General features: G+C 50.8%; 2 protein-coding genes across 2 annotated transcripts in view; one reads left to right on the plus strand and one right to left on the minus strand.

Moving 5' to 3' along the window:
• The window catches only part of EFCAB8 (EF-hand calcium binding domain 8), a 44,218-nt gene extending 41,793 nt beyond the window's left edge, over positions 1 to 2,425 (plus strand). Inside the window, 3 exon segments of the mRNA XM_032461193.1 lie at positions 378 to 582; positions 668 to 766; positions 1,769 to 2,425. Of these exon segments, the coding sequence (XP_032317084.1) occupies positions 378 to 582; positions 668 to 766; positions 1,769 to 2,242 (778 nt within the window). The 3' untranslated portion in view covers positions 2,243 to 2,425.
• Positions 2,426 to 12,417: 9,992 nt separating this feature from the next.
• SUN5 (Sad1 and UNC84 domain containing 5) lies at positions 12,418 to 26,551 on the minus strand. The gene is made up of 13 exons (XM_006179251.1): positions 26,375 to 26,551; positions 24,844 to 24,902; positions 24,551 to 24,625; positions 23,472 to 23,538; positions 22,531 to 22,592; positions 19,144 to 19,193; positions 17,787 to 17,821; positions 17,110 to 17,218; positions 15,694 to 15,772; positions 14,973 to 15,088; positions 14,259 to 14,426; positions 13,664 to 13,750; positions 12,418 to 12,591 (listed from the first exon to the last, which is right to left on the minus strand). Exons 1-13 carry the CDS (start codon positions 26,458 to 26,460, stop codon positions 12,436 to 12,438), a joined length of 1,149 nt encoding a protein of 382 aa, XP_006179313.1. The 5' UTR covers positions 26,461 to 26,551; the 3' UTR covers positions 12,418 to 12,435.
• Between the last annotated feature and the right edge of the window lie 148 nt (positions 26,552 to 26,699).

Below are 26,699 nucleotides of genomic sequence, written 5' to 3' on the forward strand. Positions count from 1 at the left end.
AGGCATATGTTTTTACCTTGGAGGGGGGATATCAAACAAGACAGAGGCTGGGTTTCCCTGGGAGGGAGAGGGTGTTTAAGTATTCTACAAGGGGAGGTCCGGGAAAGGTCAAGATGGGGTGTCATGCCTCCATAGAAGAGGGCATAGGGTGGTGGGAAGGGTTGCAGGGCTTGTTGGGAGCCAGTGTAAGCAGAGGTTTGCTGGTGTTAATTGAACACTTGCTCAGTGATGGGCCCTGGGTTGTATGGCCTCAGGGGAGGGATGAGAGGGTTGGAAAGGATCAGGCCCACAAGGGAGAAACCCTCCTGGCTTTCCTGGGAGGGCTGTCCACCTTGTGGTGCCGAGGGCATCTTATGAAAGAAAGCCCCTCACATCAGGGAGAAGCAGGATCTTGCTGAGGCCCTGACGTACCAGCGACGGGAGCAGGTGGCCCTCATGGCTCTCCTGAATGGGAAGGCGGACACGGAGGCTGAAGCTTGGGTCAGACTGCGGAAGATAACCCTGATGTCCCCATGGGCTGGAGAGCGCTCCCCGGAAGACACTGAGAATAGCTGGCACAAGTGGGAGTCCAAGGGCAAGCAGGTGAGGCTAGGTCGGGGCGCAGGGAGGGTAGGGGCGCCCTCAACCCGCAGTCCTGAGCCTGTGCTCTTGCCTGGGACTCCTACAGGCTAGCAAAGTCATGGGAGCAGCATACAAGCCCAGGGAGCGGTCACAGAGTCCCGGCCTCCTGTTCACCAACGTGCAGTACGGCTGGATGAAGCACCAGGTGAGGAGGGCATGGGGGAGACTAGCTCCCTGGGATGCTGGGGCTGGAGGCGGGGGATCCCATCTCCATTGGCGGCCACCCTTATACCCATATGGCCCTCCAGTGGGGTGAGGGGTGCATCCATCCATTCTCGGCCACAGACAGTTCTGGGATGAAGCTAATCTGGTTGGTTTGTCTGTCAAGGCCCTGGTTGAGGCCGTGGACACAGGTTTCATCCTTAAGGACAAACCTCCTTGGGTCTAAGGGAGGTGGTCCTCCGTGGACCCGGCACCTGTCCATCACCTTCAAAGCAGTTCCCAGAGTCTGATTGTTTCTTTGTTAGCGTGTTCGCTGCTTGTGTCTCCATACTGCGGGCCACTCCTGAGCAGACACAGGGCTTTCTGGTGCCAGGCACACAGTCAGTAAGAGACAGAAGGAATGGAAAGGAGCCTTGTCCTTGGGGAGAGAAAGGAGCCAGGGGCTTTGGAAAGACCAGCTTTGGGTCCCATCCTGCCTCTTGCTTGGGTGGATCCCAGCCTCTCCTTCCTCACCTGCCTTAGGGGTGTTGGGGGATCTCCCTCGCTCTGTGGGGGGGACTCAGAATCAGTGAGATAACCTCTCTGTCCCAGGCTGGGGAGAGGTCAGTGCAGAGAAGGAACGCTCGGCATCCCTGCCCTTTCCTGGAGATGAGCCTCAAAGCACAGCGTGGCGAGTGCTAACAGGACAGGTGGGGGCACGCCTGGAGAGCTCCGTGCACTGAGCCCCACTCAGGGTCCAGCTTGAGGCTTCACTCTAAGATGAGGACAGTCCAGTGCTGACCTCACAGGACTGTTACCAGCACCAAGAGGAGGGCTGGCTGCTGGGCCTGGCAGACAGTGGGTTCAGCAGGGAGTGGTCATCAGTGATAGCCACAGTATTCTGGAGGTTTCTTCTTTCTCATGGGAGACCCCAGGGCCCAGCATCCCCGTGAGCCTACCCTTGGTCTGCATGCCTCTGCACGCTCCCCTGCTCTGTTCCCCACAGATCTTGCCTCAGATCTACCAGAGCCTGCACTTCAATGAACTGGTGCCCATCCAGCAGCCTGACTCCGTGATGCACAAGGTCGCAGACCAGCAGGGCCGGCTCGCCCTCCTGGCGACCCAGCGCATCCAGAAAGACCTGGATCCCGGCAGGGAGATGGTGCCCGACAGCGCGGCCAGCACCCCCACTGCCGTGGCCTCCTCTCCTGGCTCGCTCTCTCTGTCAGCCTCAGACTCCAGCTTCCTTGCCCACCTCCCGGCAGCTGCGGCCCCAGCCCCAGCACCCCCGCTCCTTGCTTCAGCCCTTGTCAGCCCCCAGGCCCAGTCGGCCCCCGCAGTCCTATTGCAGGTACCCTGGTACATCCTGCAGGGGTCGGCGGCCCCCGGGCCCGTCGCCTCTTCCCTCAATCTGCTCTCCAGGCCTCTGAAAGCCAACATTTCATTCTCTGTGAAGAAGGACTCCCACATCAGGCTCTGAGGTGGCCCACTCTTCTCCCCAGGCCTCCAGCAGTGCCACCAGGCCCATGGGGTCCTGTCTGTCCCTGGGTTACCCTGCCAGGCCCAGAAGATACAGACCTTCCCCTGGCTATCCTCACACTGTCTGTCTGGTGAAGCTGACCCTCACCAGAATCCTAGAGAAGAAAATAAATGTTCTCAGATGTTGGCCTTGAGAGCAGGCTGTGTGTCCCTAGCCCCATCAGGCACCAGGCTGTGTCTCTGAGATGGGGTCACGTTTTCCTGGCAAGACCCTGGGCAGATGCAAGGAGGAGATCCCCTTCCCCAGGACACCTGGTGCAGCTGTCACAGGGCCAGGCCGAAGCCCGGGGCCGGGCCTTCACAGGCCCTGTGGTGATGTGGTGGGTGGGTCGTGCCGCTGGGGTGAGCTGTTTGGTTCTGAAACTTGGTTCAGCTTCCTGGCAGGAGTGAGGTCAGCAGCCATCTGGAGCGCGTAGTGGCTGTTTGTCTCCTGCCCCTGCTGGGTGTCTGTCCTCCTTCCCCGTCAGACACTCCTCCGTGGGGAATCTGTGTTTCCAGACTGTTCTTGAGCAAGAGAGGATGGGAAGTGTGTTGGGCAGCCCCCAGCCTGGCTCTGCCATTGTCTGGCTTGGGAGTGCCTTGTTATCTCTGGGTTCATTGTCCCCCACTGGCCTGGAGGCACTTGTCCAGACCTCTGCTGGGCCACCAGCCCTCTCAGCAGCTCCACACCCTGTTCTGGGGCATGTGGGGGCTCAGGACACATGACCTGCAGCCTGTGGAGAGCCAGAGCAGCCCCTGCTGTGCGCCACGCTGCCCGGGGGGTGGGGGTGGGGAGGGGTGCCTGGGGTGTCCTGGACCAGAGGGTGCAGACACTGATGGCCAGGAGCAGGCCGTGGGGGGCCTCTGAAGTGTGCGGGAGAGGAGCTCTGGGCTGTTTTCCCTTCAAAACCTTTTTTTTTTCTTTTTACTTTAAGAGCTTTTAAATACTATCAAATTTCCTCAATTCTCAGACATAATTCAAAAATTGTACTAAAAAGCAATTTTAAAAGGTTTCAGAAATTGGGATGTATCTCACAATTGATGAGCCCATACAGTATATTATGTTGATACTGTATCTTGGAATAGAAGCAAGGCAGTGAAACCAATCCTGCTGGGGAGGGAGCGCCCCCTGGTGGACAGAGATCCTGTCACAGCCCAGCCCCCTTCAGAGATGCAAGAGAGCAGATTCCTTTCCTGGAGAGGAGTTGGGCTTGTGGAGGAGATTGAAGGTGAGTGGGGAACGTCTAGTACTTCTTTTTCGAGCCTGTTTGGGGTGGGACAGGGGGATGACACAATCTTCCAATTTGTCGGATATTTTACACACATTTTTCTCACAGAGTTTCTATGAGGTAGATCATCTATCCCCATTTTACAGATGGAGAAAACTGAGGCTCAAAAAGAATGATGACTTGCCTGGAGTCCCCCAGCCAGGAAATGTCAGAGCTAGGATTCCAACCAGGGACATCAGGTGTTTCTGCCTCTTCCTGGCTGAGATACTCAGGATTTGGGGGTGCTGCATTTGAACATTGGAGACAGAAAAGTTGTGGGAAGATTCCTTGTGACAGGAAACCCCCACCTCCTGTAACAGGCAAGGTCAAAGGCCAGGGAAAGGGGAGTGTCCTGTTGCCCCACAATGCCGTCCAAGCTGTTCAGTGTGCGGGGAGACCTTGAGCAAGCCACTCACTTCTTCTGAAAGAGCTACCGCTCCCCTGAGCCCTGGGCCGGGGCGCATGCCTTGCGCTGATGGGGCGTGTGTGGAGGGTTGAGGGGAGGTCTTGCAGATGGAGATGCCATCCTGAGTTTTTCCACTTTGCAGAGAGAGCAGCAAGGCTCTGACTTCCAAGGTCTGGCCTCTGATGTGAGGAGTTGAGGAGGGAGTGCCCATCCTGTGTGGACCCTCCAACCTCAATTTTCTTTTCACTCACTCAGTCTCAGGAGCCAGTAGAACTGGACAGAAATTTCTTCACCCAACCTTTTCCCAATCACAACTTCTTAACGTGCAGCATTGAGAAATATTAAAGTCGACAGGCCCTGTAAATTTTATTTGTTCCAGGGTGAGTTGGGCAGATTGACAGCGTGTGTACCACTTCCCTCCCACCTTGCCTGTGGCAGACATCATTAATGGATCATAAACTTTCTTGTTGAGCTTGGACTTGCTTCAGAATCCGTTCCCAGGCAGCCACTTCTAATCAATCTCAGTTGACACTTGAGGTCAAACTCAGTCATCCATGCTGCCCATCCCCAGAAAGACCAACTCTGCTCTGAAGTCAGTTCAGGGAAGTCTTCATTTAGAGGAGAGACAGGAAGCCAGTCAATAGAGCTTTATTAGTAAGTGCTTTACTACTGTGGGCCACTGGAGTGCAATCCTCTGGGGTTGGTAGAACGTGCCTCGTGAGATGCTGTGAAAACTCATTGAGATGGTCACAGTATCTGACATAGAAGGGTAATAAGTCTTTATTGTTATTTTGTGTTAGATGTGACCACATTTAACCTCACAACCACAGGACTCAGAGAGGTTGGGTAACTGCCTTACGGTCCCACAGCTGGGTAGTAGCCATACTGTTAATCAGCCCAATATCATTCCTCAGCAGTAATAATAATAACTGACATTTATTGAGCATTTACTACAGGTAAATATAGGACAGGTACTGTTCAAAAGGCCTTATATGTTCTAAAGTCTTTACTTTTAATTCTCACACCAGTTCTAAGATGTGGGTACTAACATTATCCCAATCTGCTAGACAAAGAAACTGAAACCCAGAGAGCCAGAGAGAGGTGTCTCGATGATTCGATGATTCGTTGTGGGGCTGGGATTCAAATCCAGGAAGAAGCCTGGCTGCAAAGCCTATTTCCCGCCCCCCCCCCCCCTTTTTCTTCGTTTTAAATAGTCTGTTTTCAATCAGCACACTGTCTTGGCTCTCTGAAGGTACCTAATGCCCAATAATTGTGGCCTATTATTATTACCATCATCACTATTATAGGCGACAAGCTGGAGGCTTAGAAAGAAAGGGCATGTTGACTGGAGAGCAGGACAGACTAAAAGCAGACTTCAGGTGTGGGGGTGGGAAATGGTCCTATGGCTCACTGGGGAAGGGGTTGATAGCTCCTCTAGGGGACTGGAGGAGCCTCATCCTTTTTGGAAAGAATTCCATTGAGGTGGGGGAGAATAAACAGAGACAGAGCTGCCAGAGCTGAACCCTTGGGGACACAGCCAGGAAATGTGGACTCCAGAACTGGACCAACATGTGTTCTCTCCTCACTCCTAGCGTGGCCCTGGGCAAGTGATTCAACCTATCGGAGCCTCAGTTTCCACATTTATAAAATGGGGATAAATGGTTGGTGCTTGAATTCCCTGGTGGGAAGGGGACAAGGCCTGGCATTGGAGCCTCTGGGTTCTCAGAGAGGCTGGAGACAGCCGTCGATGCCCTGCAGTGCCCTTTGTGCCCACCATCTGTGGTCCCGGTGCTAATGCAGGTGCTGTTGGGCGCCCCGTTGAGCTGCTGGAGGAGGGCGGGCCCCTGGTGAAGGTGTGTGCTTTTGTGGAGCTGCTACTGGGTTGGCCCCAGGGCTCAGTCAGACTCAACCTGGTGAAGGCTGCGGGGGTATCCACCCTTCTGCTCTTATCTCACCATCCCTGTCTCAGTGGCTCTTAGGAAAGGCTCCTCTGGACTCGTCCCCACTGCAGTGTGAGTGGCTGAGAGCAGCACAGACTAGGTACAGAGTTTTAGGCTGAAGGGCCATGGTGCTAATGGTGGGAAGATGGCACCAGCAGGCCCACAGGGAGCTATGCTTCTAGGCAGATCACAGGAAATTCCAGAGGGAACTGGGTGCCTGTGAGGACCCGGTGGGGTGGGCAACTCCTGGGAGCCCCTTTTTGCCTCCACTGACCCTCCCTTGCAGGACCTGGTCCTCCAAGCTTGTGGTTTATGGATGCAAACTCATGGTCACTGTGGACATGGAGAGGCAAGCAGGGATGGCCTTGGGGCCATTGGTCCCCAGACCTACCTCCAGCTGCCCTTTCACTGCCCAAGTCCTAGGAAGCTGGGACTCAGGAGGAGCCAAACACCCCTCCAAACCTTCTGAGAAAGGGGAACCTTCCCCACCCACACTGCAAGGTATAGATGCCTTAAGGATGGAGGTTCCTGACCTGATGCCACTTGCGGGGTTTGGGGAGGGGTGCTCTGAGTCCTGTGGCTTAGGAGCACAGGCTTTGGCACCTAACAGATCTGAGTCCAAACCCTAAGTTGCTGTGTGACGTGGGCAGGTTACTGCCCCTCTGTGGGCCTCAGGGACCCCATCTGTCAAATGGGGGAAAGTGGAGGCACCGACCTCCTGGGGTGAGGACATGAGGCAGGAGACAGATTTGGCACATCCCAGTTGCCCAGGGCGCCATCTGTTACTGTTGTTACCAGGAGGCTGCTGTCTGTCCCTCTGTCCCCTTGGGGCTGGCTCCACGCTGAGCAGGGCCAGAGCTCACTTGCTCCAGTGCCTCTGGTCACGTTGGTGGAAACCGAGGCTCACTCAGAGAGGCTGGGATCTGCCCTCAGTCACACAGGGAGTGGTGCTTGGGCCCCTGCCCCAGGCTGCTCTGAGGCAGCTCCTCACTGGAGAGGGTGACACAGGGAAGGGCCCCCCTAAAAGGGCCTCCAGACTCAGTGAGCCTTGCTGGTGTGAACCCGGAGGGCAGAGCCTGGACCTGGTGCCCCTCAGAAATTGGCTAAATTCCCCAGCTAGTGAGGAGAATGGAGGGGTATTTAGCGAGTAATGAGATGGGTGGCAGGTGTGGGCAGACCTCAGCCTCCCTGAAGGCAGCTGGCAGGGAACCCCCCTCCCGCCCCCGGAGGTGGAGCCCATAGACTCTCAACAGAAGGCTCCAATTCTTTTACAAAATTAGCATAGTTTTCACCTTTTACTTAATAATATAATTTAATATAAAAACAGTTAAAGTACTTACAGGTAAATCTCTTTACCTCCCCTGGTCCCCAAGTCTCTGTAGAGATTGTCACCCTCTCGCTCCTTCCTTCCTTGGGTGGCATCTGTGTGTGCCTTCTGCCCTGGCCCAGCTCTGTATAGGAGGGCGATCTGGGGTGAGGGTCGGGGTGCCAGACCATGGTCCCTTAGCATCTCACAGGGGCCACAGGAGAGTCCTCATCACAGCCTCCGACCCCTGTCACTGCCAGCCCTCCCTTTCCCAGACACCCCACCAGCAGCGACTCCAGAGAGGGATAGCCAGTCTTGAGGTCCCATAAGCCCTTAGGCCTCATGGTGAAGAGGGATGGATGTGGGTGCTTAAGTTTAGGCTCCCCAGCTGTGACCATGACACATGGTGACCAGCAGCCTTGACCCCTCCTCTCTAGGGCTGAGTCATCCCCAGAGCCCTGGGAGGGTGAAGGGATCTGAAAAACCACTGTGACCACTATAGGACTTCCCACTGGCCTAGATACCTGGGGTCTCGGAGCTGGATGTGATTTGGGGAAATAAAGTGATACTTCCCTCGCTGTGTGTGTGAGGGGTTCATACACGTGATTGCAGTCGACAAGGGCTTTCCACACCAGGATCTTGGGGGCTTCAGTTCGCCTCTGGCCGGGAGGCAGTGAGGACTAGCATCTCCCAGGTACATATGGGGAAACTGAGGCTAAGAGGCCAACTCCCTCCAGGTCACTCGTGAGGGAGCACAGGCCAGGGTGGGGCCCAGGGCGTTGTCTTATCACTGGTCCAGGGGGTCCCTGAGCCTCTGAGAAGCCAGGCCCTGTCCGCCAGCCCCAGCCTCACCCTGCCTGGTGTCCAGGGATTAGCAGGATTAGTGAAATTCCTGGAGCTTGAGCTGGGTTTACCGGAGGCGCCACTCTGGGGGCCCTGGGAGGTGGTTTGGCGCTCTGTGCCTCCGGTCCTGTCTTGGTCATTGCAAGAGCTGCCTCCCACCCTGGCCAGCCGCCCACTCCTCTGCTCCAGGCTAGCGTGTGGGCTGGATGGCAGGTGGATGGCCGCCAGTGCTGTGCTCTGTGGACCTGGAGTGGGGGTGGGGGGAGAGAGGCCTTTGTTCTCCTACAGGAACCAGCCCCTGCCCCACGCTGGGCTGAAAAGGTTTCTGTAGCAGCCTTGGGTGAGACTGGGTCCCCTTCGGGCCTGTCTCCTTGTCTGTTCAAGGGGGCAGTGGATGGTAAGGCCCAATCCAGGGCCTATTGGCCTTGGAGGGCAGGGGCTGTGGGGCGTGGGGCACGTAGGGGGCAGGAGAAGGGGGAACCCATGGTGAATAAGGGGGACCTGATGATCCAGGCGGGGGGCTGAGCCGCGTGCAGTGGGGGCTGCTGGAGAATAGGACCCCTGGTGGGTGGAGCGCCTCCCGGCTCTGCCCTTCCGGTGAGGCCTGGGTGATGGTCCCAGCATCTTGGGATGCAGTAGGGAGCTCAGGCTGCTTTGTGGGGCCCTGTGGGGACAGACCCAGCCATCCTTCCCTCCCTCACGCTTCCTCAGTCGGCCCACCTGAACCCACTGGGATCTGAAATGACAGTGAGAAGGCTCGGGGGTGGCGAGCAAGCACTTCGGGTGTGGAAGGTCTGGGCTGGTGTCACAGCTCCACCATGACCCACTGTTTGACTTTAGGAAGTCACTCCACCTCTCTGAGCCTCTGTCACCTTGCCTGTGGGGATGCTTCGTCCCGGTAGTGAGGAGGAGGCGAGGTGACAGGCGTGAACACACCTGTGCACAGTGGAATGCTTGGATGATATGAGGAGAATTGACTTGAACCCTCAAGAGGGTGGGGACCATGGAACTCGAGGCCACACGAGTTTCCTTTGCTGCAGCTCCAACCATACAGAATGTCACTGAGGGTAAAGATCACATTTACAGTCACCCTAAAACTGGTGAAACATCCAGAATTAAATCTGACAAGAACAGCACAGAAGTCACATGAAGAAAGCAATGACGCTTTACTAAAGATGTTGAAGGAAAACCTGAAGGCATGGAGAGAAGATACCATGTTCCAGAAAGAGAAGAGCTGATGTGGCCACAAGATTTGTCCTCCACAGGTGAATCCATAAAACCAGTGCCAGTTTAGCTGTTAAAAAAATGCAACGTGGCAAGCTGATTCTAAAGTTTGTCTGAAAGAGAAAGTGTATCAGAAACAGAAATAAGAGGGTATGTGGTATAGCACATACCAGCATATTTCCAAAGCTACAGTAACTTGAAGAGAGCAGTTTGGTGCAGGACTAGGCAGGGGCCCAAGGAAGTGAAAAAGACTGGAAGCTAGACACTGATTCTGTTTCCAAGCTACAGAGGAAAGATGAACTATTTGATAGTGGTACCATATTGTGGCCTTTGGGTAGCAATTCAGCAAAAATTAAACTAGATCCCTACCTCACACTGTGCACAAAAATAAATTCCAGATGTATGAAAGAGATTTTATACATCTAAATCTTGTGAGTGCACTTAAAAGCATATATTGTATCTATAGTGTGTAGGTATGCACATATATATTATACATAGATTATAAAATTAGTAGAAGAAAATAGGGAGTATATTGTTATAATCTTGGAACTGGGCAGGGCTTTCCTGACAATACATACAACTTAGAAGCTACAAAGGAAAAGACTGATTTAACCATGTGTGTAAAATTTTCAAAAAAAAATCTGCTGAATGAAAGACACTTTAAACAAATTTGAAAAACAAACGACTAGAAGAAAAGATGTAGAGCAGCTAGAGCAGAGAGACTGGAAGAGGCATTTGTGGGGGGAAGCGGGGTGTCTGTGGGTTTACTTTTCACCAAACCTCAGTATGCTGTGTTAATAACATTCTTGTTGATAACAAGAATGGTTCTCATAAAAACTATGGAAATAATGCTGGCTTGGATACGTTTGGCTCCCACGTCCACAGATTGCTGGGAGGGGTTAGGGAGAGGTGACCCCTTGAAGCCCACCCCACCATTGAGAGCATCAGAGGTCAGGTCCTGGAGCTGGGTGCTGGAGGGTCCCCGGGGGCTGGTGAGGATCCTGGCGGGTGGCCAGAGGGGCAGTTTCTGCAGCAGGACAGGGGCCTGTCCAGGCTGCTCTCCCAGGAGACAAGTGTATTTCTGATTTATCCACCTTCGTAATGCCCAGCTGAACCCTTGTCAGCCTCTCAACCGGCCTGCCCCTGCCCGTATGAAGTCTTTCTCTTGCAGGCTCCATCCCTATGCGCTTTCGAGCTCAGCCACCCTGCCAGCCTGGAAGGCCCTGCTTCGGGGCAGCATCTCCTGGGGTTGGGTTGGAGGTTGGCCCTGATCATTTACCTCAGTGATCGGTGATCGTTTACCCATCATTTACCCAGCACCTACTGGGTGCCTTGCTCTGTGCTGAGAGCTCCGTGGGCGGAACCATGGTACATACTCGCAGTAGATACTGGTTTCAGCATTTCTATAAGCTCTTGAGTAAATACTAAAACAGGTGGGACTAGGCTATGACAAAGCTTATGTACATAAAATGAGTGACTAATTTAGGGAACAGAAAATTTATGTCTGCATTTCTAATAGTACGCAGTGATGATATGGAACGTGCTATCAGAATTTATAGGATTTTCCTATGTTTCCAAAGTATCCCAGATTTTCTCCTGTACAAGATTTAAGATATTTTATAACTTTTTTCCAATTTTAAAAGTTGTGGTAAAATATATATAACATAAAACTTAACCGTCTTAACCTTTTTCAAGCGTACAGCCCAGTGGTTTTAAATGTAGTCACGATACTGTGTAACCATCACCACCATCCATCTCCATAGTTCATTCCATTTTGTAAAACTGAGACTCTGTACCCATTAAACACCAACCCCCCACCCTCTCCTCCCCCAGCCCTGGCAGCCATTATACTTCCATCTCTATGAACTTGACTACTCCAGGTATCTCACGCACGTGGAATCATACTGTATTTGTCTTTTTGTGATTGGCTTATTTCCTTCAGCATAATGTCCTCAAGGTTCCCCCATGTTGTAGCGTATTGTGGAATTCTCTTCCTTTTTAAAACTGGATAATATTCCATTATATGTATAGACCACATTTTGTTTATCCTTTCATCTGTTGATGAACACTTAGGTTGCTTCCAGCTGTTGTGAATAATGCTACTATGAACACGGGTGTATAAATACCTCTTTGAGACCCTGCTTTCAGTTCTTTTGGATATATACCCAGAAGTGGGATTGCTGAGTCATATGGTAATTCTATTTTTAATTTTTTGATGAATTGCCATAATGTTTTCTACAGTGGCTGCACATTCATTCCCACTAACAGTGCATGAGGAGTCCAATTTCTCCACATCTTCATCCACAGTTACTATTTTCTGTTTTGGGTTTTTTGTTTTTTTGATAATAGCCATCCTAATGGATGTGAAGTGGTCTCATTGCAGTTTAGATGTGCATTTCCCTAATGATCAGTGATGCTGAGCAAGTTTTCATATGCTTTTTTGCCATTTGTGTATCTTCTTGGGAGAAATGTCTGTTCAAACCCTTTGCCCATTTTTGAATTGGGTTGTTTGGTTTTTGTTGTTGCATTTTAGTTCTCTATGTATTCTGAATATTAATCTCTCATCAGATACATGATTTGAAAATATTCTCTCCCGTTCTGTGGGTTGCCTTTTTACTTTGTTGATACTGTCTTTTGATGCACACAATGGACTAGAAATATTTACACCTGGAAAAATAGAGTCCAGAGAGGGTGTATGTCTTGTCTAATGTCACACAGTAAATTGTCTGTGTGATGTTGAAACATTGTGGTGGTCAGGGGTCAGACTTCATCTCCCACCTTATCTGATACAATGGCCATAATCCTGTTCCCATTGTACAGACAGGGAGACTGAAAGGGCTGGGTCTTGCCCAAGGTCACACTTGGGTCAGGGGCAGAGCTTGACTTGAAGCAGGGGAAGATGACCCACATATGGGTGTCAGAGTGTCTGGGTCTGAATCCTGGTGCTGCCCTTTGCTGGCTGTGACTTCTGGCAAGTCACCTTTTTGCTTGGAGACTTCACTGTCCCCATCTGTGAAATGGGGCTTCATGGGGGTGTTGTAAGGGTTCCTGGTACCCAGAACAGGACTGATCGTTGCTAACTGGGCCTCAGGAGGCAAACCCTAGCCCACCCTCCCTTTTGGGGGTCAAAAGACACTCAGACTTGGGCTGGGGCATGAAGAATAAACTTTAATCTCTTTTGGGATGGGGGCTCTGGTTAGGCTGCTCTCTGGGTGGAGTCACAGAGCCATGCACACGCACTCGGTACAGGCAGGTGAAGCGTGGGTTCCCCCAGTTGCTTGATATCTTCACCTTGACTGCCCCAAAAGTCCTGGGAGGCTGGTTCTGGAAGAGAGTCATGACATGAGGCAGCTCACGCATCACCCCCCTCCAGGCCTGTCCAGAGGAGTGTTTGGGAGTCAGGGAGCAGGGAAACCTCTATTTCCTCAGTGGGGGAAACTGAGGCTCAGAGAGGAATGGACTGTCCACACAGCAAGCCGATGCTCAGGGACTGGGATGGAACGGGCTGAGGCCAGAATGACAGACAGACTGTGATTGGGAACGTGTCCCAGGCTTTGGGCTCTGGCACACAGGTGCTCTGGGACTCTGGGGAAACCACTGCCTTCTCTGGGCTGCACTTCCCCCTCTGCAAGATGGGAGGGGTGATACCTGCTTCCCAGAGTTGCCGTGAGCACAACGAGAGACCTTGGGGCTGAGATAGCTTATGCGCACCAGGCACACAGTGATGCCAGCAGCATGGCCCCCTCCCCTTTTCCCCCTTAAGAGGGGATGGAGGCCAGTGAAAAAGGGTCCTTGGCCTGTGAGATCTCACTGGATGGTCTCAACCTCCCAGGAAATTACACCAGGGGAAACTGAGGCCCAGAGAGGAAGGGTGTGGCCTGAGATCATGCAGAATTTGTAGCTGGGTCAGGATTTGGGCCCATGTCATCCTGATTCCCAAACCCAGATACTCCACTGAGGCTCAGGGCCATTCCATCAGTCCCCCTCTCATCCTGCTTCTGTCCCCAACTCCCTCCTCTCCAGGCCTCAGTTTCCCAGCCTGTGGTTGGACCAGGTGCTGATTATGTGGCCTCCCAGTGTGGAGACAGTGACCCTGGCCTGATGGGCCCCAACTGCTCAACACCTGCTGTCCCTGGGAGGGCCTGTAGTGGAGTAGGGGGTGGGGCTCCTGGGTGGGTCAGGGAAACAGGACAGCCAGGGATGGGGTGGGTCTCTTCAGGGTCTCACTCTCAGCCCTGAGCCTGGGCTCCATCACTCTGAGACTCTTGTTTCCTCATCCATCAAGGGCGTTAGTGACACCTGTGCACCTTCTCAGGCTGCTAGGGGATGAGGTGGGGCCCTCTGGGTAAAGCCCTGCACATAGTAGGTGCTCAACACAGGCAGCTTTCTCACGTACCTGGAGCTGGAACATCTGAATGATGTTTTCTGGCTGAAACTGAAATGCCCCCAGGAACACCTCCTCCCTGGAGGAGACTTCCATGCCCTGGAGAACCAGAACCAAGGAGAAAGTGTCAGGTACAGGCAGGACCTCCAGAGGGTGCCGCCCCTCTCCAGCCGAGGCTTGCACACCTCTCAGGATGGGAAGCTCACTACCTGTTTGGGCACTGTTCCATTGCAGCACAGAGTAAAGGGGAGGGAAGAGCAGCGGACCGGGAGTCAGAAGGTTGAGGGTCCACTTCTAACTCTGCTACTGACTTGTAAGGCTTGGTGTTTCCCTGTCCTTTCTCTAGACCTCAGTTTCCTTATCAGTAACATGAGAGCTCAGTGGTCTCTGAAGACTACACAGGCTCTGAAAAGCTTGGGTTGAAACAGAATACTGTCTATCCCGTGTCCTGGAAGGCTGCCATCTACCCCAACCCTGGTCATTTCCAGCCTTAATCTCCAGAACCTCTAGGCTACGTGCGTTGTGTGACAGTTTATCACAGCGCCTGGCACACGCCATCTGAGCTGTCCCCTCCGTGAAGCACCCTTCCCTGCCGGAGCATGCTCACATAGATGACAAAGTCCTTGGGGGCGGTGTCCAGGCTGCCTGACAGCGAGATGGTCTTGGGGATGTGCTGCAGGGTCAGGTTGGACAGGTAGACCTTCTGGGCCAGTCGGATGGTCACCTGGCCGCGGTCACCCGAGAAGGCCCAGCAGTTGCCAGGTGTCACGTTGGGCTGGAAGGGGCAGATGCAGTGAGGGCTAGGCTGGGTGGGTAGGTGAGAACGGATTCCTCATCCCACCTTGGCTCCCTGGACCATCTCGGTCCTTCTGGATGAGCCAGATCCTTTCTGTCTATGAAGTTTGGCTTGAGTACAACCAACTCCAGGAAGCTTCCCTGACTGGAGGCAGCAAGGATGAGCCTTCCCCTTAGCGCAGCACGGCAAGGGCAGGGGCCTTCTTGGGGCCTGAGGGTTCCCTGACCCTCAAGACTTGAGGGCTAGGTGAGGGGCCCTTTCCAGCACTGAAGCAGGTGGGCCCTTCCTGCTCCCGTCCCCTACCCCTGCCCAGCCCCCAGTGGTCCCTGCTGTCTGTTCTCGCCTCTTGCCCTTGTCCCCGACTTCTCCCCAGCCACCCCACCCCCATCAACTGCCCCCTTTCTCTGTCTCTGCCCCAGGCCCCCACCCCCTTCACTCTCACCCCAGGCGCTGCTTTCAGCTCCTGCCCCCAGATCCCTGGCCACGCCCCTGCCACTCTCCCCTTGCCCCCGCCACTCCTCCTGCCTCGAGGATCACGTCCGGGGGCTGGGCATAGTTCCACAGCCGGATCCAGTTCCAGTAGGAGCGAGCCTTGTCGTGGTTGTATGTGGCGGACGTTTGCTCAAAGTCGATGGAGGCCCCTGTATGGGAGGTGGTGGGCGGCGGGTCTCAGCTGAGCAGCCCTGGCTTCTGCCTGGTGGAGGGGAGTCTCCCTATGTGCCAGGGGAGGACTTTGGAAGAGTCACTGGTCCTCTCTGGACCTCGGTGTTCTCCTCTGGGAAATGGGAGTACTAATAGTAACGATAGTAGCAGTAAGATAGCCTCCACTTCACAGGGTGGTTGCGAGGCTGAAATGAGTTACTACACCAAACTTTGTCTGGCCTTGCCTGGTGCAAAGTAGTCACTTATGTCAACCTAGTTATTATAACCTAGTTATTATTACTATGGCCACTAGTATACCCATTTCACAGAGGAAGAAACTCGGCCCCGAGAGATTAGACTGATGCCCTGTTTCTCTGCCTCTGACCCTGGTTCTTCTGCTCCGGGCCTCCCCTCCCACCTCAGCTGCCCTGAGAGAAAACAGGCAACTGTGGCAAGAAAACCAGCCGGGTGGCAGAGGTTCGCCCTGAGGACCAACTTCCCAGCAGCAGAGTGTGCGCTGGACCAGGACTGAAATCCACCCTCTGAAGCGTTTCTGGGGACACTGGAGGTGGCCGACCAGTGGGGGAGGGGGGAAATCACTCACCTATCGACTTCAGGGCGAAGTCCGGCTTTTCGATGTAATCCCCTTGTATCATCTTCATGATTTTCTGGGCCATTTTTTGCTGTGAAGGCAGAAGACACAAGCTGTGCACTAGTCCACACGTGTGTTCATGCCAGGTGACGTGGCTGCAGGACCCCACTTGTCTTTACCTGCTTCCCCTGCCAATGGAGGCCAAGGCTGGTCCACACGCAGGGCTGGTCCACACGCAGGGCTGCCCCCACCCCACCTACTGGGTTTTCTCAATGCCTTCACACCTGCTGCGATGGGTGTCACACATGAGACAGGAGTCTCAGTGAAGTTAAGGGCAGGGGGCCTGGAGTCAGACAGACCTTTTCTGCTGTGCACCCTTGGTCTAGTTACTGCCCCCTGCCCCCTGATTCTCTATTTTCTTTCTTTAATTTTAATTTTTCTTTTCTTTCTTTGAACAATTTTTTGTGGGGGGAGGTAATTAGGTTTATTTATTTATTTTTATTATTTTTTCTTTAATGGAGGTACAGGGGATCAAACCCATGACCTCATGCATGCTAAGCATGTGCTCTACCACTGAGCTCTACCCTCCCTGCTTTGATTTTCTTGTCTGTAAGATGGGATTATACCCAGGTCCAACTCCCACTTTTGTGAGGGTGAGAGCTGAGACTTACAAAGCCACTACTAGAGCCCAGGGCTTCACATATGTTCACACTTACCCCCTCCCAGCAGCCCTGGGAGGTTACACTACCATCATCCCCATTTTAATAAGGAGAAACTGAGGCACAGGAGGGTAACTCATATGCAGTCACACTGGTAAGAGGCAGCCCCAAGGACTTTCTTCTTGGGTAATGCTGACACTGCTGGAATGGGGGCCACACTTTGAGAACTGCTGCCCTAAAAGAAGTGAGTCAGAGGGGAGGGTATAGCTCAAGTGGTAGAGCACATGCTTAGCATGAATGAGGTACAATTAGAGGCTGAGAATCCAAGCTTTCCCCTGGAAGAAAAGGCTGCCAATGGGGTCAGCAATCCCCCAAGCAGGTTAAGTACAGAACACCAGGGACAAAAAAATATCCTACAAATTCCAAGGGATAAAAACAGACCACACTCAAAGGACCGATAATGAGTGCCATTAGACTTCTCTATAGCAACAGTATAAAATAGAACACAACAGTGGACCTTTTTCAAAATTCTCAGAGGAAACTACTTCCTATCTGGAATTCTATACCCAGCCAAACTATCAATCAAGTGCAACAGTAGAATAAAGACATTTTCAAACATGCAAGTTAAAAAAATTAATATACCTCCTATTTGACTCTTTCCCAGGAAATTACTGGGGGATGTGTGCCACCAAAACTTGGGAAATGAGGATCAGAGCATCAAACAAAGAGAGAAGATAGGTGTTTGGGGGCAGAATGGCCAGCATCTCACCTCATCTGACATGGCTTCCATCTCCTGGAGCTTGGCAATGAGCTGATTCACGTCACCTCGGAGGTCCTGGATTTCCCCAGTGTGATGTCGTACCTTCTCTTGGTACATCCTTGCAAACAAGGAGTGAGAACATAGACTGATTTGTGATGCTGCTACTATCAACCTCAGCTTCTACCTTTGCCAGTCAGCCCACAAAGAACTAGCTTCACATTTTCCCACTCTTCTGGACCTACCCAGAAGGTACTTATCTTCAAAACATTACATATGCTTGGAATATCCTTAAACCCAGCTCATTCCTTCCAAATATTCAAATATTTTATATGCAGTTAAGGATGCTACCATCAGGTAGTGTCTTGTTGGTTAAAATTTCTTTTCAGGTACCATTGGCTGAGCACTTACTATGGTCCAGAACTATTTAAGAGAGTTTACATCTTCTGTAATACCCATAATTACCTAGAACAAAGTGGGTGGTATGTTTCATCTCCTAACAGAGGGGTCAAAGCCCCAGAGAAGTGAACTGACTTGCTTAAGTTCAGTCGGGAAGGAATATGGGAGCTGGTATTTAAACCCAGTTTGGTCTGACTGCAGAGTCCACATTCTTAGCCAGTACATCCCCAGTCCTTGTTATAGCTCTGGTTTTTAGGTGATAATAGGACTACTGAGCAGATTCTTCTTACCTCAAGCTTTGCAGTGGACTCCTTATGCTGTCATCCTGGTAGGGTGTTGAGGAAAGCAAGGATTCTCCTTCAGACGGCCAAATCTGGGCCCAATAGATCTTCTTCCATCCATCCTCCCACAACTATAAATCCATCCTTTCATCCACTTTCCTATGTATTCTTCCATCCACCCACCCACCCACCTACCATCCATTCAAAATCCAATTTAGTCTCCTTTTTATTCATCCATCCTCATCCACATTCACAGACCCTCCCACCCATCTACCATCCCATCCATCCACCCTTTCCCATCCATCTGCTCCTCCATTTATCCAATCTTCCTCATCCATCTCCCCTCCTATCCATCTACCTTATCTTCTCCTCTGACCCTCTCATCAATCTATGCGTGCATGCATCCAGCTACCCTCCCATCTATCCACCATTCTATTCAACTATCCATTCATCCATCCATCCATCCATCCATCCACCCATCCATTTACTTAGGTATATCCCCTTCGATTTCCCATCCTCACTCGTATCCATAGGCTCTTTCATTCATCGATCCATCTATCTCCCATCCATTTCCCCCCATCCCTACATCTACTCCCTCCATTCACACTCTCATCTGGACATCTAGATGACCAATATTGATCATGGCAACCTTGTGCTTGGCCTTGAAGTGGACATTACTGGAATGAATCAGATCTGGCTCTGCCTTTAAGGACTTCCAATACAGTTGGGGAAATAAGTTATGATTATAAAAAATTGCATTAATAATTACAGAAAATTGTGGGAAGAGAGAGGGAGGTTTGGATACCTCTGCTTGGGTGTTTCTGGAGGAGGTGATATTTTAGCTGGATCTTGAAGCATATAGTAGAGTTCATAAGAGGAGAGGGAGGGACAGGCACATCAGATCCTTTCTCTCTAGGCCTTTTGAGACTCTTTGCTGTCCTCAGACAGAGAGCTCTGGCTGCTGATTTCCTCCTCCTTCCTCCCCAGGAACACAAAGAAAATGGTCTCATCTCATTTGAGCAGAAGAATAAACTGCCTTGAGTAGAAAGAGGAATGTCTTCTCTGGCCTCACTATCCCACTTTAGGTGGGGCCTTGATAAGGGAGAGATGGGTCACCTCTGGGATTGAGTGGCAGGAGAGGCATACTAGAGGAGGGACTATGCATCTGGTCCTTGAAAGTCACATTTTGGCGGGAGAGATGGGTTCGAGGTGGGTGGCATGGCAAAGGCAGAGATTTGGAGCTGAAATGAGTCAGAAACTGAGTAGGGTTCAGATGCGGTAAGAGTGAAAGGAGCTTATGAAGTTGACATTGACTGGTTGGGGTGAGGCCAGTCAGTGGTAGGGCCTGAAAAGAGCATATACTCACCTGCCAGACTTCCATTTTGGACGGTAAGTGCATAGAGCATATCCAGAACCCTGTGGGGCCAGGGGAATGAGAATGAGCCATTTCAGTGAAAAGTTGAGCTTAGGCTCTGGAGTTAAGGCACCTGGATTCAAATCCCAGCCTTGCCATATACTAGTATTGTGCAGCATTGGGAGAATTTACTTAATCTCTCTATACCTCAGTTTCCTTCTCTGCAAAATGGAAATAATGCTAATATCCACTTCATGATTGAATGACATCATATATGCAAAGTGTCTCATGTAAATCAAATAATCCATGTTTCCTCTTCCTTCCTTGTCTCAGTCCTGCTGGGGATAACTGATGAAAAGAAAAAAGGGCGTGGTCTCTCCTGCATTTTATGATCTCCATGCTGCCTGAAACCCCATCATTCAAGCCATTATGAAAAGCCTTTAAACCCTATTTGTTGTTCATGATAAAACACTCAACAAACCAGGAACAGAATGAAACTTCCTCAATCTGATAAAGGCCATTTATGAAAAACCCAAAGCTAACGTCATACTTAACGGTGAAAGGTTGGATGCATTCTCCCTAAGACCAGGAACAAGACCAGGATGTCTGCTCTTGCCATCTCTATTTAACAGTATTCTGGAGATTCAAACCAGGTCAATTAATCAAGAAAAAGAAATAAAAGGCAAATGACCTGATCTTGCCTATGGAAATTCTAAAGTATCCAACACTGGGTGTCTTGCCCCGTGTCAGAAGTAATCGATGAGTTCAGCAAGGTTGTAGGATACAAGGTCAGTACACAAAAATCAACTGTGCAGTTGACCTCTGACAACAAGGGTTTGAACTGTGGGAGTCCACTTACCTGCACTTGTATTTTTTTCAATAAATATACAGTCTGCCCTCCATATTGAGGTGTTTCACATCCACAGAGTCAATCAACTGTTGATCAAAATTTCCATCCGCGGTTGGTGGAATCCGTGCATGCAAAACCTGCAGGTAAGGCAGGCTGACTCTATCCATTGTACTGTGTGATTTAATATAAGAGACTTGAGTATCTCCAGATTTTGGTACATACAGGGGCTCCTGGAACCAATTCCCCTGCGGATATTGAGGGATGACTGTATTTCTAAACACTAGCAGTGAACTATCTGAAAATGAAATTAAGAAAACAATTCCATTTATAGTAGCATCTCAAAGAATGAAATATTTAGGAGTAAATTTAACAAAAGAAGCATAAAACTTGCATTCTGAGAACTATAAAACCTCATTAAAAGAAATGAAAGAAGATGTAGAGATATCAATCAATCATGGAAAGACAGCCCAATGTTCATGGATTGGAAGACTTAATATTCTTAAGGTGACACTGCTCCCCAAATTCATCTATGGTCAATGCAATCCCTATGGCCTTTTTTGCAGAAATGGGAAAGCTGATCCTAAAGTTCATATGGAGACGTAAGGAATCCATAACAGCCAAAACAATCTTAAAAAGAACAAATTTGGAGGACTCACACTTATACAGTTCAAAACTTACTATAAAGCTTTAGCACTCAATCCAGGGTAGGATTAGCAAACAGACATACAGATCAACGGAACAGAACTGAGAATTAATCCAGACATGAACCCTCATATTTATGGTCAATTGATTTTCAATAAGGGTGCCAGACAATTCAGTGGGGGAAAGAATGCTCTTCTCAATAAATGGTGCTGGAGCAACTGTATATCTACATTCAAAAGAATAAGGTTGGACACTTACCTCCCACCATATACAAAAATTAACTGAAAAATGGACTATGTATCTAAATGTAAGGGCTAAAACTATAAAAATTTTAAGAGAAAACACAGGAGTAAACCCTCATGGCTTTGGGTTAGGCAATGACACCAAGAGCACAAAAGAAAACATAGATAGCTTGGACTTAGTTAAAATTTTAAAATTTTGTGCTGCAAAGGACAAGAAAGACAACCCACAAAATAAGAGAAAATATTTGCAAATCATATATCTGATAAGGGACTTGTATCCAGACTGTATTAGGAACCCTAATAACTCATTAACAACAACACAAAAAACCCAATATAAAATATAAAAATGGGCAAAGATCTGAATAGACCTTTCTCCAAAAAAGATATGCCAGTGACCAATAAGCACAGGAAAAGATGCTTAACATCATTAGGGAAATGAAATAAAAACCACAGTGAGATACCACTGCACACCCCCTAGGCTGGCTAAAATAAGAGGCAGACATTAACAGTGGGAACCCTCACCCATTGCTGGTGGGAATGTAAAATGGTTCAGCCCTTGGTAACAAGGTTTGGCAATTCCTCAGATGGTTGAACACAGAATTACCACATGACCCCGCAATTCTACACCAAGGTGTATATCCGAGAGAATTGAAAACGTGTGTCCGTGCGAAAATTTTATAGGAATGTTCATAGCAGCATTATTGATAACAGCCAGGAAGCAGGAACAATCCCGATATCTACTGACTGATGGACGGATAAACAAAATGTAGCACATCTGTACAAAGGATTTTTCAGCTATAAAAAGGAATGAAATGGTTATACTTACAACAACATGGATGAGCTTTGAAAACATTATGATAAATGAAAGAAGCCACAGGGACAACATATTATATGATTCTATTTATATGAAATGTCCAGAATAGGCAAATCTATAGAGCCAGAAAATAGATTAGTGGTTGCCTATGTCTGGGGGAATGGGGCCTGGGGAATGACTGCTTCCCCAGGGACTGGGGAGTTTATTTTGGGGCCGTGAAAATACTGGAATGTGATCGTGGTGATGGATGCACTACTTTGTGAATATACGAAAACCCACTGAATTACACACCTTAAAATTGTGCTTCATAGTATGTGAATTACATCTCAATAAAGCTGTTATTTTAAAAAATCTTATTTGTTAGGTTATGTTACCCAGGAATTTCTAATTTCCTAGGAAAGTTCCCCCTACGCCCTGCCCTACACACACCCTGATCTACTCGAGCCGAGGGAGGAGATTGCCTTGTTGGAGAAAACAAAGCTGTGACATGGGAGGTGGTGGTGGCAGCTGGAAGGAAGCCACAGAAACCCAGAGAGAGGCGGAATGTAATGATTGGCGTAACATGGTTTGGAGAGAGCTTTACCATTTTCAAAGTTTTTCTTAGCTTTCAAAAATTTTTCTTGGACATCTTTTTGTTTAGTCCTCACAGCAACACTTATTAGAAGACAGTAGGGACACTGAGGACGTTGATAGACACTGAAGGACACTGACGAGGACACTGAGGCTCACAGAGGGGCAGCGTCTCACACAGTGTCACATAGTCAGTGCCAGAGCCTTCACTCTGCCCTCCCCATGATGGGCAAGAGCCCAGGGAGACCCCCCCAGCCTGGGGCAGGGCCCTGGACACGCACCAAAAGCACAGAGGATCAGAACGCCTGTCTTCTCCATGAGCTTCTGGAAGAGCAGCTTGCATCTGGAAAACAGAGACGCCGTGGTCAGGGTGAGGCAGGGCTTTGCACAGGCTGGTGAGTCTCAGCCTGGCCTTTCCTTGCCCCTTTCCCACTCTGGGGGGTAGGTCCCAATCTGGGCAGTGATGCTGTCTCCAAGATGCTGGCCGTGTTCAGTGGCTCCACAGCATCTCAGAGGAAAGAAAGCTCTTTCTCCAGTATTTGGAGCCATCAGAGATCCACTCATACCCACGTCCTTCTCAGTCCCTCTCTCCATCTATGTACTTACTGGTTGTCCCCTCTCTTCTCTCCTGGTTAATGCATCCATCAGGGTTCAGTTCAAATGTCCCCTCTGCCTCCAACCTCCAGAGCCAACACTCCCAGGTGGGCACTGTTTTTGGTGTCTGCCTTTGCTATCTGACGGGGAGCTCAGGTATGGTGGAGGCCAAGGCTGGGCCCAGGGTAGACGTTAAGGAAATGTTTAGAAAGTAAAGGAAAGAACTGCAGACGCATTTTCACGTGGAAGAATTGGGAAAGGAAGGAAAGGGGCAGGCATTCCCGGCAGGAAGAACAGCGTGTGCAAAGGCACGGAGGTGGGAATAGAAATAGTGGGTCCATGGAGTGTGGACCCTTTGCTGGCCCAAAGGGTCCACAGCAGAAAGTGGGATAAGGGGAGTTTGGAAAGGAAGGGTGGGGCAATATTTCAGAGGGCCACAGGCTGAGGTGCTGGGGTGACAGGGAGCCACAGTGGGTTCTAGGGTGAGGGGATTTGATAAAAGCCTGGTTTGGGATAGCTTATATGTTTTGGTGATCAAGGGGAGGTCCCGATTAGTGATGGGGCTGCCATGGTCACCAGCTGCACGGTCCCAGTCCCCATAACCCTCCCCTCCCCTGCCCCTGCTCACCTGCACGTGCCAAACAGAACCTGGTGGGCCTGAGTCCTCAGGAAGCAGGCCAGGCAGGTGATCCAGGCTGTGGAGGAGACAGCAGGGAGGAGCTGCAACCTCCTTCTTATCCTACAGCAGCTCACAGGGGGTGAGACCCTGTTGCTGGGAGACCCTCTCAATTTGCTGATTGAGCCCAGGACAGTCCCTGGCTCTGCTTCTGGGTAAGTACCAGCTTGGAGTGAGTAATGGACCGATAGTAAGCACTGCTTGCAACTGGCAGTCAATAAATACATAAAAGTGACTTGGGAGCATGTACTGAGAGCATCTCGTGGAAGAATCCTTGTCCAGGACATCCCTGGCTCCCCAACATTGCCCAGTGTGGAGCTAGGCAAACAGAAAGGGTACAGGATGGAGAGTAGGTGGAAGGACATGTGGGTGGATGGAAGAATGGGTGAGAGAATGGCTTGGAAGATGCATGAACTGGAAGATGGATGACAGGAAGGGAGAGTGAGAGGAGGGACAGAAGGCTGGATGGGTGGATGACCGGGCGGGTGTGAGTATTAACAAAGGTATGTATGAACTGACTTAGTGAATGGATGGGTGGATGAACAAATGGGATGCATGGATATTACAACAGATGGCTATGTGGACAGATGGTTGGATAGATGACTGAATGGATAAATAAGTGGAGGGTGGGTGGATGGACATGGAAGTAGAAGACCAGTCTTTAGGGTGTGGTCAGAACCGTGTCCTTGAAGTGAGGGTGAGTTGCCTCAAATCATTGCCATGATTTCCCCAGTGGCCTCCTGGCCCAGTGACCAGGCTGCCGGCAGAGCAGGGGGTGCTGGCAGTTAGCTCCTCCTCTAAACAGCAAGTCGCCCTACCACTCCCTCTCTCCAACCACCAAAGAGATCCTCGCTGGAATGACATCACTGGCACCTCTGATGAGAAGCCCTCCAGAGCGCCACCTGCAGCTCTCTCCCGCCCCTGCAGCCCAGCACTGGCCTTCGCCCCGCCTCCAGGTCAGCCTGGCCTGAGGCTGGGCCCTCTTCCCAGGCCCACACTGCTGGGAAGCCAGCTCTTCAGTGTATACGTACACATGCATCCCAGCACGCACTGCATCAGGCCTGGAGCCGGGACATTGATGCGGATAGGCAGCAGGAAGGCGTCACCTGCAGAGAGCACAGGGCTGTCACGTTGCTGCCAGCTTCTGGGACATGGTGCCTGCAGACACTGGGGGAGCACCCAGGACTTGGTGCCAGCATCCTTGCCCCCTGCCCTGCCCCTTGCTGGGTGGATTGGGCCCTGGATTGGCCGCTTGATGTCTCTGAGCCTCAGCCCCTCACTGCCCACAAAGACCCCAGGGCTCCCCTCTCCTCTCCCGTCTCACTTGTGTTTGGCAAGGGCTCCTCTGCCATCCTGCAGATGTTCCGGCCTCGCTGGATGATCCTGCCAATGAAAAGATCCACAATTGCATTGTACAGTTTACAAGGAGCACAGTGTCCCCATGTTCCAGATGGAGAAAGTGAATTGCAGAGAAGTTTGCTCAAGACCACAGGTCTGTGGATCAGGGATGGACCAGGTCTGGCTGACCCCCTAGTCCAGGTCTTTTTAGAGGGAAAAAAACTCAGTTTGCCGTGGAAGTCACAGGCAGTTGTCCTTTCAAGAACCACTCCTTTCTCTTGTTGGAAGAAGGCTGATTTCGGTCCCTGGTCCTCTTCTCTCTCGTGTGATTTAGACGGTCTTGGTTGGTCTCAGGCTGTTGCAATACTCTCAGTCCCCTTGCTGTGGGCTCAAGGCGGGGGAAGTCTGCAGGGGGCCTGTAGGCTGGGTGTGGGGGTCTGGGACTTGGGGGAAAGGTTTCCTCATTGCTAAACTGAGACCCGCAGGATACAATGCCCACTCTCCTTCCTCCCTACACAACCAGGCTTCTGCGTGACCCCTGGATTGGTGGCAGCCATTGGTGACTATGAGAGGAGGTCAAAAGAGAGAGCAAAAAGGTGGCAGGAACCTGGGTCTTGGGTGGCATTGCAGATCTGCGGAATTAATGTTCTCTGGAGCCACCCACATCTTGGTATCTTTTTGGTATGTGAGATAAATTTTCTTCATTTCTTTAAAAAATTTAAAAAACTGAAGTATAGTTGACGTACACTATTTTCTAAGTTACAGATATATAATATAGTGAGTCACAATTTTTAAAGGTTATACTTCATTTATAGTTATTATAAAATGTTTTCTATATTCCCTATGTTGTACATTTTTTCTTTATTTCTTCAGGTAATGATCTCCAAACCTCATTTTTGATTATACCCCCAATGTATGTTATATATGTATATATCTCTCCAAGTGTGCTAACATAGTTTACCCTTTCAAACGTACAAACTTTATATATTCCTGAGAAATATAAATTAAAAGAGGATGAGCTAAAAAAAATACACACTGAAGTTCTAATAATTTCCCCCTCACCCCAGTGGCTTGCTTTGTACACCCTCTTGGGATGTACACCTGTCTAGGGGGCCCAGAGGTAGGCACCATTTTGAGTGGGAATTTCTATCACCTGCAACCGGAGGCCTCCTACTGATACAGACAGCAGAGATGCGTGTTTCCTGGTTTACTATCTGTCTCCTTCACGTGAGCTCTGGCGGGGCAGGGAGCATGTCCGGCTGGTGCAACGCCGTCCCCCCAGCACTCTGCCCAGCGCCTGGCATACAGCAGGTGCTCAAAGAGCACGTGCTGAAAGGATGACTGCTCCACCACTTCCTGGCTGGGAGACTTTAGGAAAGCCACTCCCAAAGTTCTCTGACCTCAGGTGCTGCATCTGGGAGTGTAGCTGCTAATGTCTGCTCACTTCCAAGAAAGGCAGAGGGGCAGAGTTTTGTAAACTGTAAAGGGCTGGGCAGAGGGAGGGCTGCTGTCCTCACCTCCTGGGCCTGGCATCCCTGAGGACGTGGGCCACATCTTGGGGTGGGTCACACGAGTCCCCAGGGCTTCTTGAGGACCGTGGCATTGCTTCCTTCTCTAGGACGGGGAGTTAGTGGTGGGGCTCTCTGGGAGCTGGCGAGGAGGAAGTAGCTGCCGCTGCCGCCTCCCCCTAGAGTTCCCTGGAAGGTGCTGTGTGGAATCTGCCTGGGTCAAGTGCTGCCGTTGGCACTGTGACCTCACAGAGCAGGTGGGGGTGGTCTGCCCAGTCTCCAGCTTGGCCTGGAACTTCCCCTCAGAGGAGTCCATTCTGACCAACTTTCCACC

The sequence above is a fragment of the Camelus ferus genome, chromosome 19 (assembly GCF_009834535.1).
Source record: "Camelus ferus isolate YT-003-E chromosome 19, BCGSAC_Cfer_1.0, whole genome shotgun sequence".
Lineage (NCBI taxonomy): Eukaryota > Metazoa > Chordata > Mammalia > Artiodactyla > Camelidae > Camelus > Camelus ferus.

Bases quoted from the DNA above. Each gene is read 5' to 3' on its own strand.
- SUN5 (XM_006179251.1), bottom strand. From the start codon at position 26,460: ATGCCACGGTCCTCAAGAAGCCCTGGGGACTCGTGTGACCCACCCCAA. The intron at 15,089-15,693 runs GTGAGTGATTTC...CCTCCCATACAG, and splicing joins CTTCGCCCTGAAGTCGATAG to GGGCCTCCATCGACTTTGAG. The intron at 14,427-14,972 runs GCAGGAGGAGTG...TGCCCCTTCCAG, and splicing joins CCCCGGACGTGATCCTCGAG to CCCAACGTGACACCTGGCAA.